At 47.9% G+C, this 13,498-nt stretch overlaps 1 protein-coding gene across 8 annotated transcripts in view; it reads left to right on the top strand.

Annotated features, from left to right (window-relative positions):
* LOC110528752 (arf-GAP with GTPase, ANK repeat and PH domain-containing protein 1) overlaps nucleotides 1–13,498 on the top strand; it is a 282,636-nt gene that overhangs the window by 182,836 nt on the left and 86,302 nt on the right. For all 8 annotated transcript variants that reach the window (XR_005037373.1, XM_036951836.1, XM_036951835.1 and 5 more), the window contains 3 exons: nucleotides 6,875–6,979; nucleotides 10,317–10,488; nucleotides 12,271–12,432. Coding sequence is in view for 7 of the 8 variants with exons in the window: in XM_036951836.1 (XP_036807731.1) it covers nucleotides 6,875–6,979; nucleotides 10,317–10,488; nucleotides 12,271–12,432 (439 nt within the window). In the remaining variant the exon portion in view is untranslated. The remainder of the gene's footprint in view (nucleotides 1–6,874; nucleotides 6,980–10,316; nucleotides 10,489–12,270; nucleotides 12,433–13,498) is intronic.

Raw genomic sequence — 13,498 nt, 5'->3', positions numbered from 1 at the left:
ACTACATTAACCCTTCTCTGTAATTAGATACCGGCAGCTTCTCCTCTGTCATACTGTATGTAGCCAGCCCTAGAAGACTACATTAACCCTTCTCTGTAATTAGATACAGGCAGCTTCTCCTCTGTCATACTGTATGTGGCCCTAGAAGACTACATTAACCCTTCTCTGTAATTAGATACTGGCAGCTTCTCCTCTGTCATACTGTATGTGGCCCTAGAAGACTACATTAACCCTTCTCTGTAATTAGATACAGGCAGCTTCTCCTCTGTCATACTGTATGTGGCCCTAGAAGACTACATTAACCCTTCTCTGTAATTAGATACAGGCAGCTTCTCCTCTGTCATACTGTATGTAGCCAGCCCTAGAAGACTACATTAACCCTTCTCTGTAATTAGATACAGGCAGCTTCTCCTCTGTCATACTGTATGTGGCCCTAGAAGACTACATTAACCCTTCTCTGTAATTAGATACAGGCAGCTTCTCCTCTGTCATACTGTATGTTGCCCTAGAAGACTACATTAACCCTTCTCTGTAATTAGATACAGGCAGCTTCTCCTCTGTCATACTGTATGTGGCCCTAGAAGACTACATTAACCCTTCTCTGTAATTAGATACAGGCAGCTTCTCCTCTGTCATACTGTATGTGGCCCTAGAAGACTACATTAACCCTTCTTTGTAATTAGATACAGGCAGCTTCTCCTCTGTCATACTGTATGTGGCCCTAGAAGACTACATTAACCCTTCTCTGTAATTAGATACAGGCAGCTTCTCCTCTGTCATACTGTATGTGGCCCTAGAAGACTACATTAACCCTTCTCTGTAATTAGATACAGGCAGCTTCTCCTCTGTCATACTGTATGTGGCCCTAGAAGACTACATTAACCCTTCTCTGTAATTAGATACAGGCAGCTTCTCCTCTGTCATACTGTATGTGGCCCTAGAAGACTACATTAAACCCTTCTCTGTAATTAGATACAGGCAGCTTCTCCTCTGTCATACTGTATGTGGCCCTAGAAGACTACATTAACCCTTCTCTGTAATTAGATACAGGCAGCTTCTCCTCTGTCATACTGTATGTGGCCCTAGAAGACTACATTAACCCTTCTCTGTAATTAGATACAGGCAGCTTCTCCTCTGTCATACTGTATGTGGCCCTAGAAGACTACATTAACCCTTCTCTGTAATTAGATACCGGCAGCTTCTCCTCTGTCATACTGTATGTGGCCCTAGAAGACTACATTAACCCTTCTCTGTAATTAGATACAGGCAGCTTCTCCTCTGTCATACTGTATGTGGCCCTAGAAGACTACATTAAACCCTTCTCTGTAATTAGATACAGGCAGCTTCTCCTCTGTCATACTGTATGTGGCCCTAGAAGACTACATTAACCCTTCTCTGTAATTAGATACCGTCAGCTTCTCCTCTGTCATACTGTATGTTGCCCTAGAAGACTACATTAAACCCTTCTCTGTAATTAGATACAGGCAGCTTCTCCTCTGTCATACTGTATGTGGCCCTAGAAGACTACATTAAACCCTTGCTCAGCAGAATGTCATAGATGTGTAGAAGGAATGCTTCAGTCTATTTGGCATCGGTAAAGTTGAACTCTGCAGGAGTTAATATTAAGGTTATGTGAGAGGTTATAGTCCTACAGTCAGTGTCCATTGAACCCATCTGAACAGTAGGCTACAGTTCCCTTGATGTGCCATAGGCCTATTTGACATTCCCGTCTTGTGACAGTCGAATTTGAATAGCGCCTCACAATCATCACACAAAACAGAACAGAACAATCACAAAAAACAAAATGTAGCCTATAAAATGCACAAGAAGTTTACATTTTAAGGATTGTTTTCTCTTTATTCACCCCACCCACCTGCCCTTCATTATCACAATATTTAATGACCCTAAACCCGACTGTGGGTTATGAGTCAACCCAGCATCAGTATTGTGTCAGCAATTCTCTCATGCCCATGTGTGGGTGTTTACCTACTTATGACAGTTTATTTAAAGAATATATTATTTAACCTTTATTTAACTAGGCAAGTCAGTTAAGAACAAATTCTTATTTACAATGACGGCCTACCAGAAGGCCTCCTGCGGGGGCGGGGGCCTGGGATTAAAATAAATAAATACAATATAAATATAGGACAAAACACACATCACAACAAGAGAGACATTATTATCTGCATGGGGGCAGATTCCATCATGGGGTTTGCACCGTAGTAGCAATCTCTCCCACTTCCTCATTCAGCCTGTCTGTTAATGCCTTCTCTTAGAGTCAGACTAACCATTCTCTCCCACTTCCTCATTCAGCCTGTCTGTTAATGCCTTCTCTTAGAGTCGGACTAACCATTCTCTCCCACTTCCTCATTCAGCCTGTCTGTTAATGCCTTCTCTTAGAGTCAGACTAACCATTCTCTCCCACTTCCTCATTCAGCCTGTCTGTTAATGCCTTCTCTTAGAGTCAGACTAACCATTCTCTCCCACTTCCTCATTCAGCCTGTCTGTTAATGCCTTCTCTTAGAGTCAGACTAACCATTCTCTCCCACTTCCTCATTCAGCCTGTCTGTTAATGCCTTCTCTTAGAGTCAGACTAACCATTCTCTCCCACTTCCTCATTCAGCCTGTCTGTTAATGCCTTCTCTTAGAGTCAGACTAACCATTCTCTCCCACTTCCTCATTCAGCCTGTCTGTTAATGCCTTCTCTTAGAGTCAGACTAACCATTCTCTCCCACTTCCTCATTCAGCCTGTCTGTTAATGCCTTCTCTTAGAGTCAGACTAACCATTCTCTCCCACGTCCTCATTCAGCCTGTCTGTTAATGCCTTCTCTTAGAGTCAGACTAACCATTCTCTCCCACTTCCTCATTCAGCCTGTCTGTTAATGCCTTCTCTTAGAGTCGGACTAACCATTCTCTCCCACTTCCTCATTCAGCCTGTCTGTTAATGCCTTCTCTTAGAGTCGGACTAACCATTCTCTCCCCTATGTCCCATTGATCAGGGTTATAGGGACATCACCATATCCTGGCCTGTATTCACACCACTGTCCTGCCCAGTGATGATTAATGACCGGTGGTGTGGTTTGGCTGGCAGAGTGGACATCTCTGGCCAGATGGCCAACGCGATAGAGGAGTGTTCGAACAGAGCATTTCACAGAGGCATCACTCAAGACCAGCCTTAGCCAGCCCTGAGCCCTCCAAGCACCTCTTGACAGCCCCCAAGACAGGAGTTGCCTGTTTGGGAATGACACCCTTAATTTAGGCTCCTGTTCTCCAGGGACACCCAAGAACAATGGGCCCCACCAGATCCCCCGGGGAGAGATGGTGCCTCTCAGGAGATGGGGCCTCCCCCATATCACCCAACTGGGCCGGCTGTCAGTCCCGTCAAGGGTCCAAGGGAGGGTCTATTGTCTGGGGGAAAAAGGGGGATGATGGTGATTAGGGAGTTGATTAGTGTGTTTCAATAGAAAGGAAATGAACCTGGGGAAAGTTCTCTCCTTATCAGACTGTTTGTTTACAACTGAACGGCTCCACTGGCAGGTCTGCCTTGAGACCTCTGACAATTACACCGTTGATAGTGCAGACCAAATGAGGGTGGCTATCGAAGGCAAAGAGAGGGAGGTTTTGGAATGTTGATTGTTTTCTACACCACCATGTTGGACCTGAGTCAAATAAAATACACGCCTGTTTGTTGTAGGAACAGTTGTTGTGGTTCGAACGTGAACCGTTGAACTGTTATAATGAATGAATAATTGCGCCCTTGCTGCACGTTTTGAGGAAGCTTTTTCTCTCAAAAAAGGAATGAAGGACATCATCTCCTCAGCCCCCCAGGGCGGTCGACCTTTTCCTAAGCACTACCCACAATACTTCACAGTGCCTCTGTAGGAAGTGTCTCCGTAGCAACGAGGAAGACAAAGAGTATATCTGGGATGAATTTATTTCCTCCATTTATTCCTGTGCGTTGCGATCGGAAGACCTTGTGAGCTGTCAAGTCCCCCGGAGGTAAAACAGAGGAACGTGTGTGTGTCACTAGTGGACCGGGGAAGATGAATAATGAAAGATATTACCAATCCGGAGGGTCGACGTGCCGTCCAATTAGCCTTCCCCCTGCAAACTGATCGCTTGTCTTCTCCACGATGGATGGCTGAAATGAATATGCACACTTCTATCACAAACAGGGCCACACACAGAAGAAATATTGGCCACCTAGTTCACTCCCCAGTCTGTGACGCTTGGCCACCGCTGTCTCGCTCTACACCCCAAATCACTTTTCAGGACTATCAGCTTGTACCTTTGGAAGTTGAGATCTGAGTTGAGAGGTGAAGCCATAACGGCCCTGATAAGATTGTCTCCTTTAATAGTGATTCAACAGTGGTTGTCGTGACACCAACACACTGAGAGGAGGAACTGAGAAAGAAACTGCATCTCTCTGCAAATACACAGTATATCAAATCCTTATGGTATCCTGCTCAGTTCAACATGGACCTGACTGCCTCTCTATTATGCCAGGAATCATTCTGTACTGCAGAGTAGAGCTGCTTATTGGCCAGGCCTCGTTGCTGTACTGTCTGTCGCTAGCTGCTCCCATTGCAGAGCCCTTTTATCATTGACAAGTGTGTTTTCAGGCACCCAGTTATGAGATATGCAGTCATTCCCAGGCGAGGTCGTTGATTCCTCTGCTTCCTCCTTTGTCCAAGCCGAGGGACACGACGAGGCCTTAATGAAATGTGAACAACGCCAGAAACACGGAAAGCAGGACTCTGTCTATCAAAGCGCCCGGCTGTCCATCTCTCTCTCTCGTCCATATCTTCCCCCCTCCACCCCCCGTTGCGTGCTAGTTAGTCTTTATCCCCTCATTCTCCTCTGCTGCCCGACTCTATTAATATCTCCCTGTCTGTGGGTGTTAACACCGCGTTAATGTGTTACAGGTCCAGTGAAGTGACACGCGCAGCAGTCCGGCTGTAATTGCTAATCAGCGGACAGTTATATCCCTCTCTTGCCTAATGAATTTGGCTGAAATGCAGCGTGGGTAGGCAGCCGCCCTGAAGGGCCAGTCAGCCACAGCTGATGTGTGGAGGAGAGAGGAGAGAGAAGGATGTTAACAGTCTTGGGTCGGTGCTAATGTGCCCGAAGAACACTTCAGTTTTTTCCGTCCGTTCGCTCGATACTTCTTGCTCACCACTGCTGGTTATGTTTCCGTCTCTCTCCCTCCAGTGTGTATATGGTCTCTTAGTTTAAGTGGTTTTCCTATCCGCTAAGGATCTTTGTTTCTCTGGTCAGGGAGTGTCACAGAAATGTAGTGGGGAGAGAGATCACATGTTGCATCTTTATTGTAAATGTGATTTCAGCATGGTGACAGCATTGAGTTGCAGCCCGTGGCATTCTATACGGTCTCCCTGTCTCAAGAGATTCTAGTTCCAGAAATCAGGAATACCACACGTCAATCCCATTCACCACCTATTGACAATGTGTCTTGTATTGGAAGATGAGATATGTGTTGTAAATTTAGTGCTGACTACAGTAGATACTAGAGCGGTGCTTCCCAAAACCTTTTTCCTTCATGTCCCACCAGCTGAGGTGTCTTTTGAGTCATGTCCCACCAGCTGAGGTGTCTTTTGAGTCATGTCCCACCAGCTGAGGTGTCTTTTGAGTCATGTCCCACCAGCTGAGGTGTCTTTTGAGTCATGTCCCACCAGCTGAGGTGTCTTTTGAGTCATGTCCCACCAGCTGAGGTGTCTTTTGAGTCATGTCCCACCAGCTGAGGTGTCTTTTGAGTCATGTCCCACCAGCTGAGGTGTCTTTTGAGTCATGACCCACCAGCTGAGGTGTCTTTTGAGTCATGACCCACCAGCTGAGGTGTCTTTGAGTCATGAGACGCGGGATGACATTGTTTCTGCGTTGACAAAAATATATATACAAATAAAAATAAAATGTTCACTGCATGAACAATGTCATCCCGCGACTCACCTGGACCCCTGTGGATCACGACCCACAGTTTGGGAACCACTGTGCTTGACGAAATGTATCTGCATTATTGTGTGTTATCGTCCTTCTCACCCTGTCTCTCTCTGTGTTCTCTCCTATAGGGCATGTATCTGTGTCCTCCTCACCCTGTCTCTCTCTGTGTTCTCTCCTATAGGGCATGTATCTGTGTCCTCCTCACCCTGTCTCTCTCTGTGTTCTCTCCTATAGGGCATGTATCTGTGTCCTCCTCACCCTGTCTCTCTCTGTGTTCTCTCCTATAGGGCATGTATCTGTGTCCTCCTCACCCTGTCTCTCTCTGTGTTCTCTCCTATAGGGCATGTATCTGTGTCCTCCTCACCCTGTCTCTCTCTGTGTTCTCTCCTATAGGGCATGTATCTGTGTCCTCCTCACCCTGTCTCTCTGTGTTCTCTCCTATAGGGCATGTATCTGTGTCCTCCTCACCCTGTCTCTCTCTGTGTTCTCTCCTATAGGGCATGTATCTGTGTCCTCCTCACCCTGTCTCTCTCTGTGTTCTCTCCTATAGGGCATGTATCTGTGTCCTCCTCACCCTGTCTCTCTCTGTGTTCTCTCCTATAGGGCATGTATCTGTGTCCTTCTCACCCTGTCTCTCTCTGTGTTCTCTCCTATAGGGCATGTATCTGTGTCCTCCTCACCCTGTCTCTCTCTGTGTTCTCTCCTATAGGGCATGTATCTGTGTCCTCCTCACCCTGTCTCTCTCTGTGTTCTCTCCTATAGGGCATGTATCTGTGTCCTCCTCACCCTGTCTCTCTCTGTGTTCTCTCCTATAGGGCATGTATCTGTGTCCTCCTCACCCTGTCTCTCTGTGTTCTCTCCTATAGGGCATATATCTGTGTCCTTCTCACCCTGTCTCTCTCTGTGTTCTCTCCTATAGGGCATGCTTCTGAAGAGGAGTGGCAAGACCCTAAACAAGGAGTGGAAAAAGAAGTATGTGACGTTGTGTGACAATGGCCTGCTCACATATCACCCCAGCCTGCACGTGAGTACCACCTGTCACACACACACACTCTGAACATGAACACACATGTATCACTCGTATTATACACACAGGTCACTCATGCTTGCACAAACATGCACACGCACATCACACTCTGATGGAAGACTATACAGGCGGCGCCCGTTGATATGGTAACTCTAAGTCACGTCAGATTGTAGAATCTGGGGTTGGACGTTCTTTCTCCTGTTAGTTCCATTCTACCTGTCCAGCCCTGCTACAACCAGACCAGCTAGTTGGACAACTTTCTCTCTGATTATTACTGGCCATCATCCCAATGACACTCTACCAACCAACTAACAATCCTGTTGTAACCTGTACCCCTCCAGTCTCCGTGTGGAACAACAGAGGTCACTGGAGTCAGCATCACTCAGTGTCTCTAATGTCGTCTGTCTGTCTGTCTGCCACTCTGCCCTCTGCTCTGGTTTTCTATCTAATGGTTCCATGTTACAGCAGCGGGTCTGTCCGCTTGTTCCCTGCGCTGCTAATCCATCAGCCACTGTGTTGGCCCATTAGCGGCAATGCTAAGCCCCTGTTTCCTCCTCCTCCGTGTGTGTGTGTGTGTGTGTGTCAGCCACCCCATCCGCTCACTGGGCAGACGGTACGCTTGTTGCAGCGGAGGCACACACCCACACAGAGCGAGCAACAATATTAATTAGAAAGCCCACATGGTCTGTTTGCACAGGGTTGACGTTGATGATGTGGAATAGCACCACTGTAATGGCCTGCTCTAATCGCCCGCCTGGCTGCTCTGTTGGCAAACACAGGACCACAACGTCCCCTCTCCTGGCCCTGATACCACTTCATATCACCACTATCCCTCCTTTCCCTCGCTCTTTACATCGTTCCCCCGGATTGCAATCAGGCCTTATTGTTAATTAGAATGGGAATCATTTTCCTAATGCCACACTGACTGGAGTCTAGACATACATGTAGATGGATGGGTAGAGGAGGCAAAGCGGAGGAGGCAAAATCAATTTGCTCTAATTTGATTGGGTTGAATTAGTGGCCCAGCTACTGCAGTGAAACAACCACAGGGGCAGAATGAGTGGAAGGTAAATGTAGGAAAACTAAATTGCTCGATAGCAACCTGAAGGAGAGCCATAAAATATGATCAAATCTATTGAAAATCTCAAAGGTGTTGAGTCCCTGGGATGAGCCCTAACTTACTGTTTTCACTACAAACGCACTCTCGCACACTCGCACACTCCCATACACACTCGCACACTCCCACACACACTCCCACACACACTCCCACACACACTCCCACACACACTCCCACACACACTCGCACACTCGCACACTCCCACACACACTCCCACACACACTCACACACACACACACTCCCACACACACTCACACACACACTCACACACACACACTCGCACACTCCCACACACACTCGCACACTCCCACACGCACTCTCACACTCCCACACACACACACACACACCTGCACCTCCAGCACCGAGCTGAGCAGGTTTTCCTGATCGTTGTGTATCTGCAGCACAGGCATCAATTACTGTGTTTGCGGAGGATAATAGAATCAAAGCCAATCAGCAACGCTCCTAATTGCCCGACTATGTGCAAAGAAATCACATTAATACAGCTAATTAAGTGGATGGCAATAGGATGCCATGTAATTGGCAGGAAAACTAGGAGTCACGTCAGAGAAACTGGTCCAAGTGTCAAGGAGTCATTCAGTTGTTAGTTTGTGGTGTGACTGATGCCATCTGATCATGTCATATTTATTCACACTGTTTAGTTGTAGGGGACCTTGGGTGATTAAATGCTATTTTATGCATTGATTACTTAAAAAAAATATTAGATGTTATCTTGACTGTATTCATCATCTTTCTCAAGTGTGTTGTCTTGACCGTGCCCACGCGCACACACACCAACCGTACACATACACACACACACACACACACATCAACCGCACGTACACACACACAAACTCTGCTCTTCCCCCCCATGCTGTGCAACTGTGTTGTTGGGAGCCCCAGCTTCCCTTCTCTCCTCCTCCTCATCTCTTCTCACTTTCCTCTATCCTCTCCCTCTCATATCCTCTCCCTCTCATATCCTCTCCTTCTCTCCTCCTTCTCTCTCCCCCTCATCTCTTCTCACTTTCCTCTATCCTCTCCCTCTCATATCCTCTCCCTCTCATATCCTCTCCCTCTCATATCCTCTCCTTCTCTCCTCCTTCTCTCTCCCCCTCATCTCTTCTCACTTTCCTCTATCCTCTCCCTCTCATATCTTCTCCTTCTCTCCTCCTTCTCTCTCCCTTCTCTCCTCCTCCTCATCTCTTCTCACTTTCCTCTATCATCTCCTTCTCTCCTCCTTCTCTCTCTCCCCTCTCCCTTTTCTCCTCCCTCTTCTTCTCTCCTCTGTTTATGATGTGTGGATCAGATGGTGAAAGTCTCAATTAGCTCCGTTAAGCTGTTTGCAGGCTCCGCTGGGCCGGGTTCCACTAGGCTGGGCCGGGCTCCGCTGGGCCGGGCTCCGCTGGGCCGGGCTGCGCTGGGCCGGGCTCCGCTGGGCCGAGTGGGGCCAGACTGGGCCCTTGTAGCCTCTCCAGGGACCCCAGCTCAAGGGCTCTCTGGCGACTTGTTAAGCCGTGTTGAGAGCACTTGGCTTTGAATTGGCCTTTTGTTTGCCTCCTGCAAGAGGGAGGTGGTCCCGACAGCCTCTCAGGATGCTCCTTGCCTCTCAGCCCTCACACACACACACATTATTAAAACACACACACACACACACATGATTATGAACACACACAAAGTCTTGAACGTAATCACACACTCCTCCGCTTGGTTCAGAATGGTCTTTGATTGTGTCACAGTGGGTGTGAGAGTCTGAGAGAGCTTTGTTTCTGCACATGGTCTCAGCCCTCATTCATGTTTGAGAGGGGTGACTGACCCCTACTCAGTGTGCTCCCTGTCTGAGATACACACACACACACTTCAGGGACTGCTGCCTTAAAGAAACCATCATTTTTAATGAGGACTACAGTCTTTTATTAGTTTAATATTGATCCTGTAAACACCAACTGTCAAGCCCACTGGAATCACAAACCTGTTATGTTGTCTCCAGGGACGGATGCTGCCAAGTAGCTTAACCCCTCCCTAATGACTCCTACATTTACATGTAGTTATGTTGTTATAGGTAGCTAGGCCTGTACATATCAGAACTATGTAACCCACAACAATGCAGCTCTGTATTCTGAACAAACCCCCTTGTCATTAGTTATAAAAACAAATCCCTATTTATCTTTAATCTATAAGTGTGTATTGATAGCAGACTGTCTCCCTGTCTGTCTCCTGTAGGACTACATGCAGAACGTCCATGGGAAGGAGATAGATCTGTTGAGGACCACAGTGAAGGTCCCAGGGAAGAGGCCTCCCCGAGCGGTGTCTACCTGTGCCGCTGTCCCCAGCCCGAAGACAAACGGCCTGGCCAAGGACATGAGCAGTCTGCAGCTGGGACCTGGTGGCCCTGGTGAGAGACGGAGAGACACACACACACATAGACACCTCGTCCCACATACACACGTCCCTTGTGGGCCTTTATGGGCCCTGCAGTATTTTGTTGTAATTTACCTTCAACAAAAACAATCAAACAATGAACCATAAACCATACTGTTGAGGGGATGAATATACACACACATACACACACCCACCAACACACACACAGGCACAGACACACCCACCAACACACACGCGCACAGACACACCCACCAACATGCACACACACAGACACACCCACCATCACGCATGCACACACACACCCACCAACACACACGCGCACAGACACACCCACCAACATGCACACACACAGACACACCCACCATCACGCATGCACACACACACCCACCAACACACACGCGCACAGACACACCCACCAACATGCACACACACAGACACACCCACCATCACGCATGCACACACACACCCACCAAAACACACGCGCACACACACCCACCAACACCCATGCACACACACACCCACCAACACACACGCGCACACACACCCACCAACACCCACGCACACAGACACACCCACCAACACACACGCGCACACACACCCACCAACACCCACGCACACAGACACACCCACCAACATGCACGCACACAGACACACCCACCAACATGCACGCACACACACACCCACCAACACACACGCACACAGACACACACGCGCACACACAGGCGCACGGCTCCAGGAGGACCAAACTAATAGCATGAATATTCAGTGACCCATAATACATGTACTAATTACTGTCATGAATATTAATGCAATCAGAGTCCTCTCTCCACTCAGGCAGCTCCAGACATGAGCTGTAATGAGAGAAAGAGAGGTGAGGGAGGGAGGGATGGAGGGAGACAGAGGAGAGAGAGACAAATGATTCACTCAGCTGTTAGGCCATGAACGGTTTGATTTCAGCAGAGGGCTGCTGGTCGAGTGTTCCTTTGTGATCACTGTGTGTGTGTGATTCCTGTACATGCGAGTGTGTGTGTTTGATTTCAGCAGAGGGCTGCTGGTCGAGTGTTCCTTTGTGATCACTGTGTGTGTGTGTGTGTGTGTGTGTGTGTGATTCCTGTACATGCGAGTGTGTGTATGTTTGCGTGTGTGTGTTTAGTATGTTTACAATCCACGGTCATGTCTCCAGTGGGTCAGAGTGTACTGTATCAGTGTGTATTCTAGCAACAGCAGCCGCTTTAGGCTCTGGGCGAAGGTGGTGCTGTTCTCATCACACCCAGCCTTCGCTTCAACTTCACACTGAACACACACACACACACACCCTGCACTGAGGTAATTGACTGCGGTAAATGCGCTCCGCTCTGTTCGGCTCCGTTTACGGTCACATTAGCCTATTATAATGCTAATGCTTTATGTGGAGCCCCCAGCACATCCAGATACATGTATTGAGCCAGGGGCCACAGTGAGGGAGGGCCCTTACTATGTCCCCTGTGGTGTGGCCTATTGCAGTAGACATAGCTGAATCCATTGTGTTGTTTGCTTTGGGGTCGAGGTTCAACTTGATTTATTAGGGGGTTCTCTTTAGTCGAAGGTGTAGCAGCAGGATTTCTTCATTCCATTTCATGTAGTTGTGTTGCCAGTCGGTCCTCATTGTAAACTAAGGAAACCTGAGCACGTTTTTTTCTAATGTAAACGTCTTTGGAACCTTGAGTTGGTTTCAGTAAATGATGGAATATTCAACAAAAGATACGTTTGACAACTGACTGATAGACGTCCCGGTTTCTCCCTCGCTCTCCTTCAGGCTCTGTCACCAGTAGTTTGTCAGCCTCTCAGATGGCCAGTGGGATCAGCTTGGTGTCCTTTAACAGTCGTGGGGACGGCATGCACCAGAGATCCTACTCAGTCTCCTCCGCCGACCAATGGAGCGAGGCCACCGTCATCGCCAACTCAGGAGTCAGCACAGGTATGAGGAAACACACACACACACACACCGTTAAGGAACCAGGTACTGGACTGAAAAGGAATCAGGCCACCCCCAGACCCAGTCTTTTCTTTCCTCCTGTCCATGGGTCCCAGATGGGCTCTGACATGGAGCTCCGCGGTGGGGAGCCTGCCTTAGTACAGGCAGCCTGAGAGCAGAGCTCCGCAGGGGGGCCCTTCTCCTCCTCCGCTGGGCCTTTCATTCGTCTTCCATTGATCTGCCTGCCAGGCCCTTAATGCTGTCTTAACTGTTTATCAAACTAATGGTCACTCAGAGACACACATTAGCAAGAACACATTTATCCTCACATGCACTGGGGGAATCTGGTGTGTGTGTGTGTGTGTGTGTGTGTCACACAGCCACACACTCTCTGCCGCACGCTGAGACTGACAGCTGTCGGATCGAGGGTGTGTCGCCGTGACGATGAGTCTGAGTGACAGGTCCCCCGTGTGTGTTGGGCCCGTTGGCCCTGCGCTGCTCTCCTGAAATAACGTTTAAAGTTGTGAAACACTCTAATCACATTGGCTCCCAGGGGCCTCAATGCACGCGCACACACACACACACACACACACACACAGCTGATGCCCACACTAGTACCCTTCTGTCACCTCGTTCTCTCCTTTTGCCAACTGTGGGCAGCTTATGCAAGTCAGTTCAATTTCACTCAACTTTATTTGTACAGACATTTCTGTAAGGCCATTTATCAATGAACACAAACCGTTTCTTTTTAACGGCTAAATTAGAATGAGTGTGATTGACATCTGTGGATTGGGGATATGATGGAGGTTGACATCTGTCAGTTTAACAAAGCTTCTGTTTAATCCAGCTAATTAACACCCCGTTAAAATCTGTGTATTTTCACAATTCCCATTCTATCACAGTATTCATTTATGCAGATCTAAAATAAAATGGGTGTACATTGTGTGTCTGTGTATAACTGTGTGTGTATTGTGTGTCTATGTATAACTGTGTGTGTGTCTTGTGTGTCTGTGTATAACTGTGTGTCTATTGTGTATAACTGTGTGTGTATTGTGTGTCTGTGTATAAC

This window comes from Oncorhynchus mykiss, chromosome 18, assembly GCF_013265735.2.
Source record: "Oncorhynchus mykiss isolate Arlee chromosome 18, USDA_OmykA_1.1, whole genome shotgun sequence".
Lineage (NCBI taxonomy): Eukaryota > Metazoa > Chordata > Actinopteri > Salmoniformes > Salmonidae > Oncorhynchus > Oncorhynchus mykiss.
Note: the sequence above shows the minus strand (reverse complement) of the source record. Positions and strands in the feature narration are given on the sequence as shown.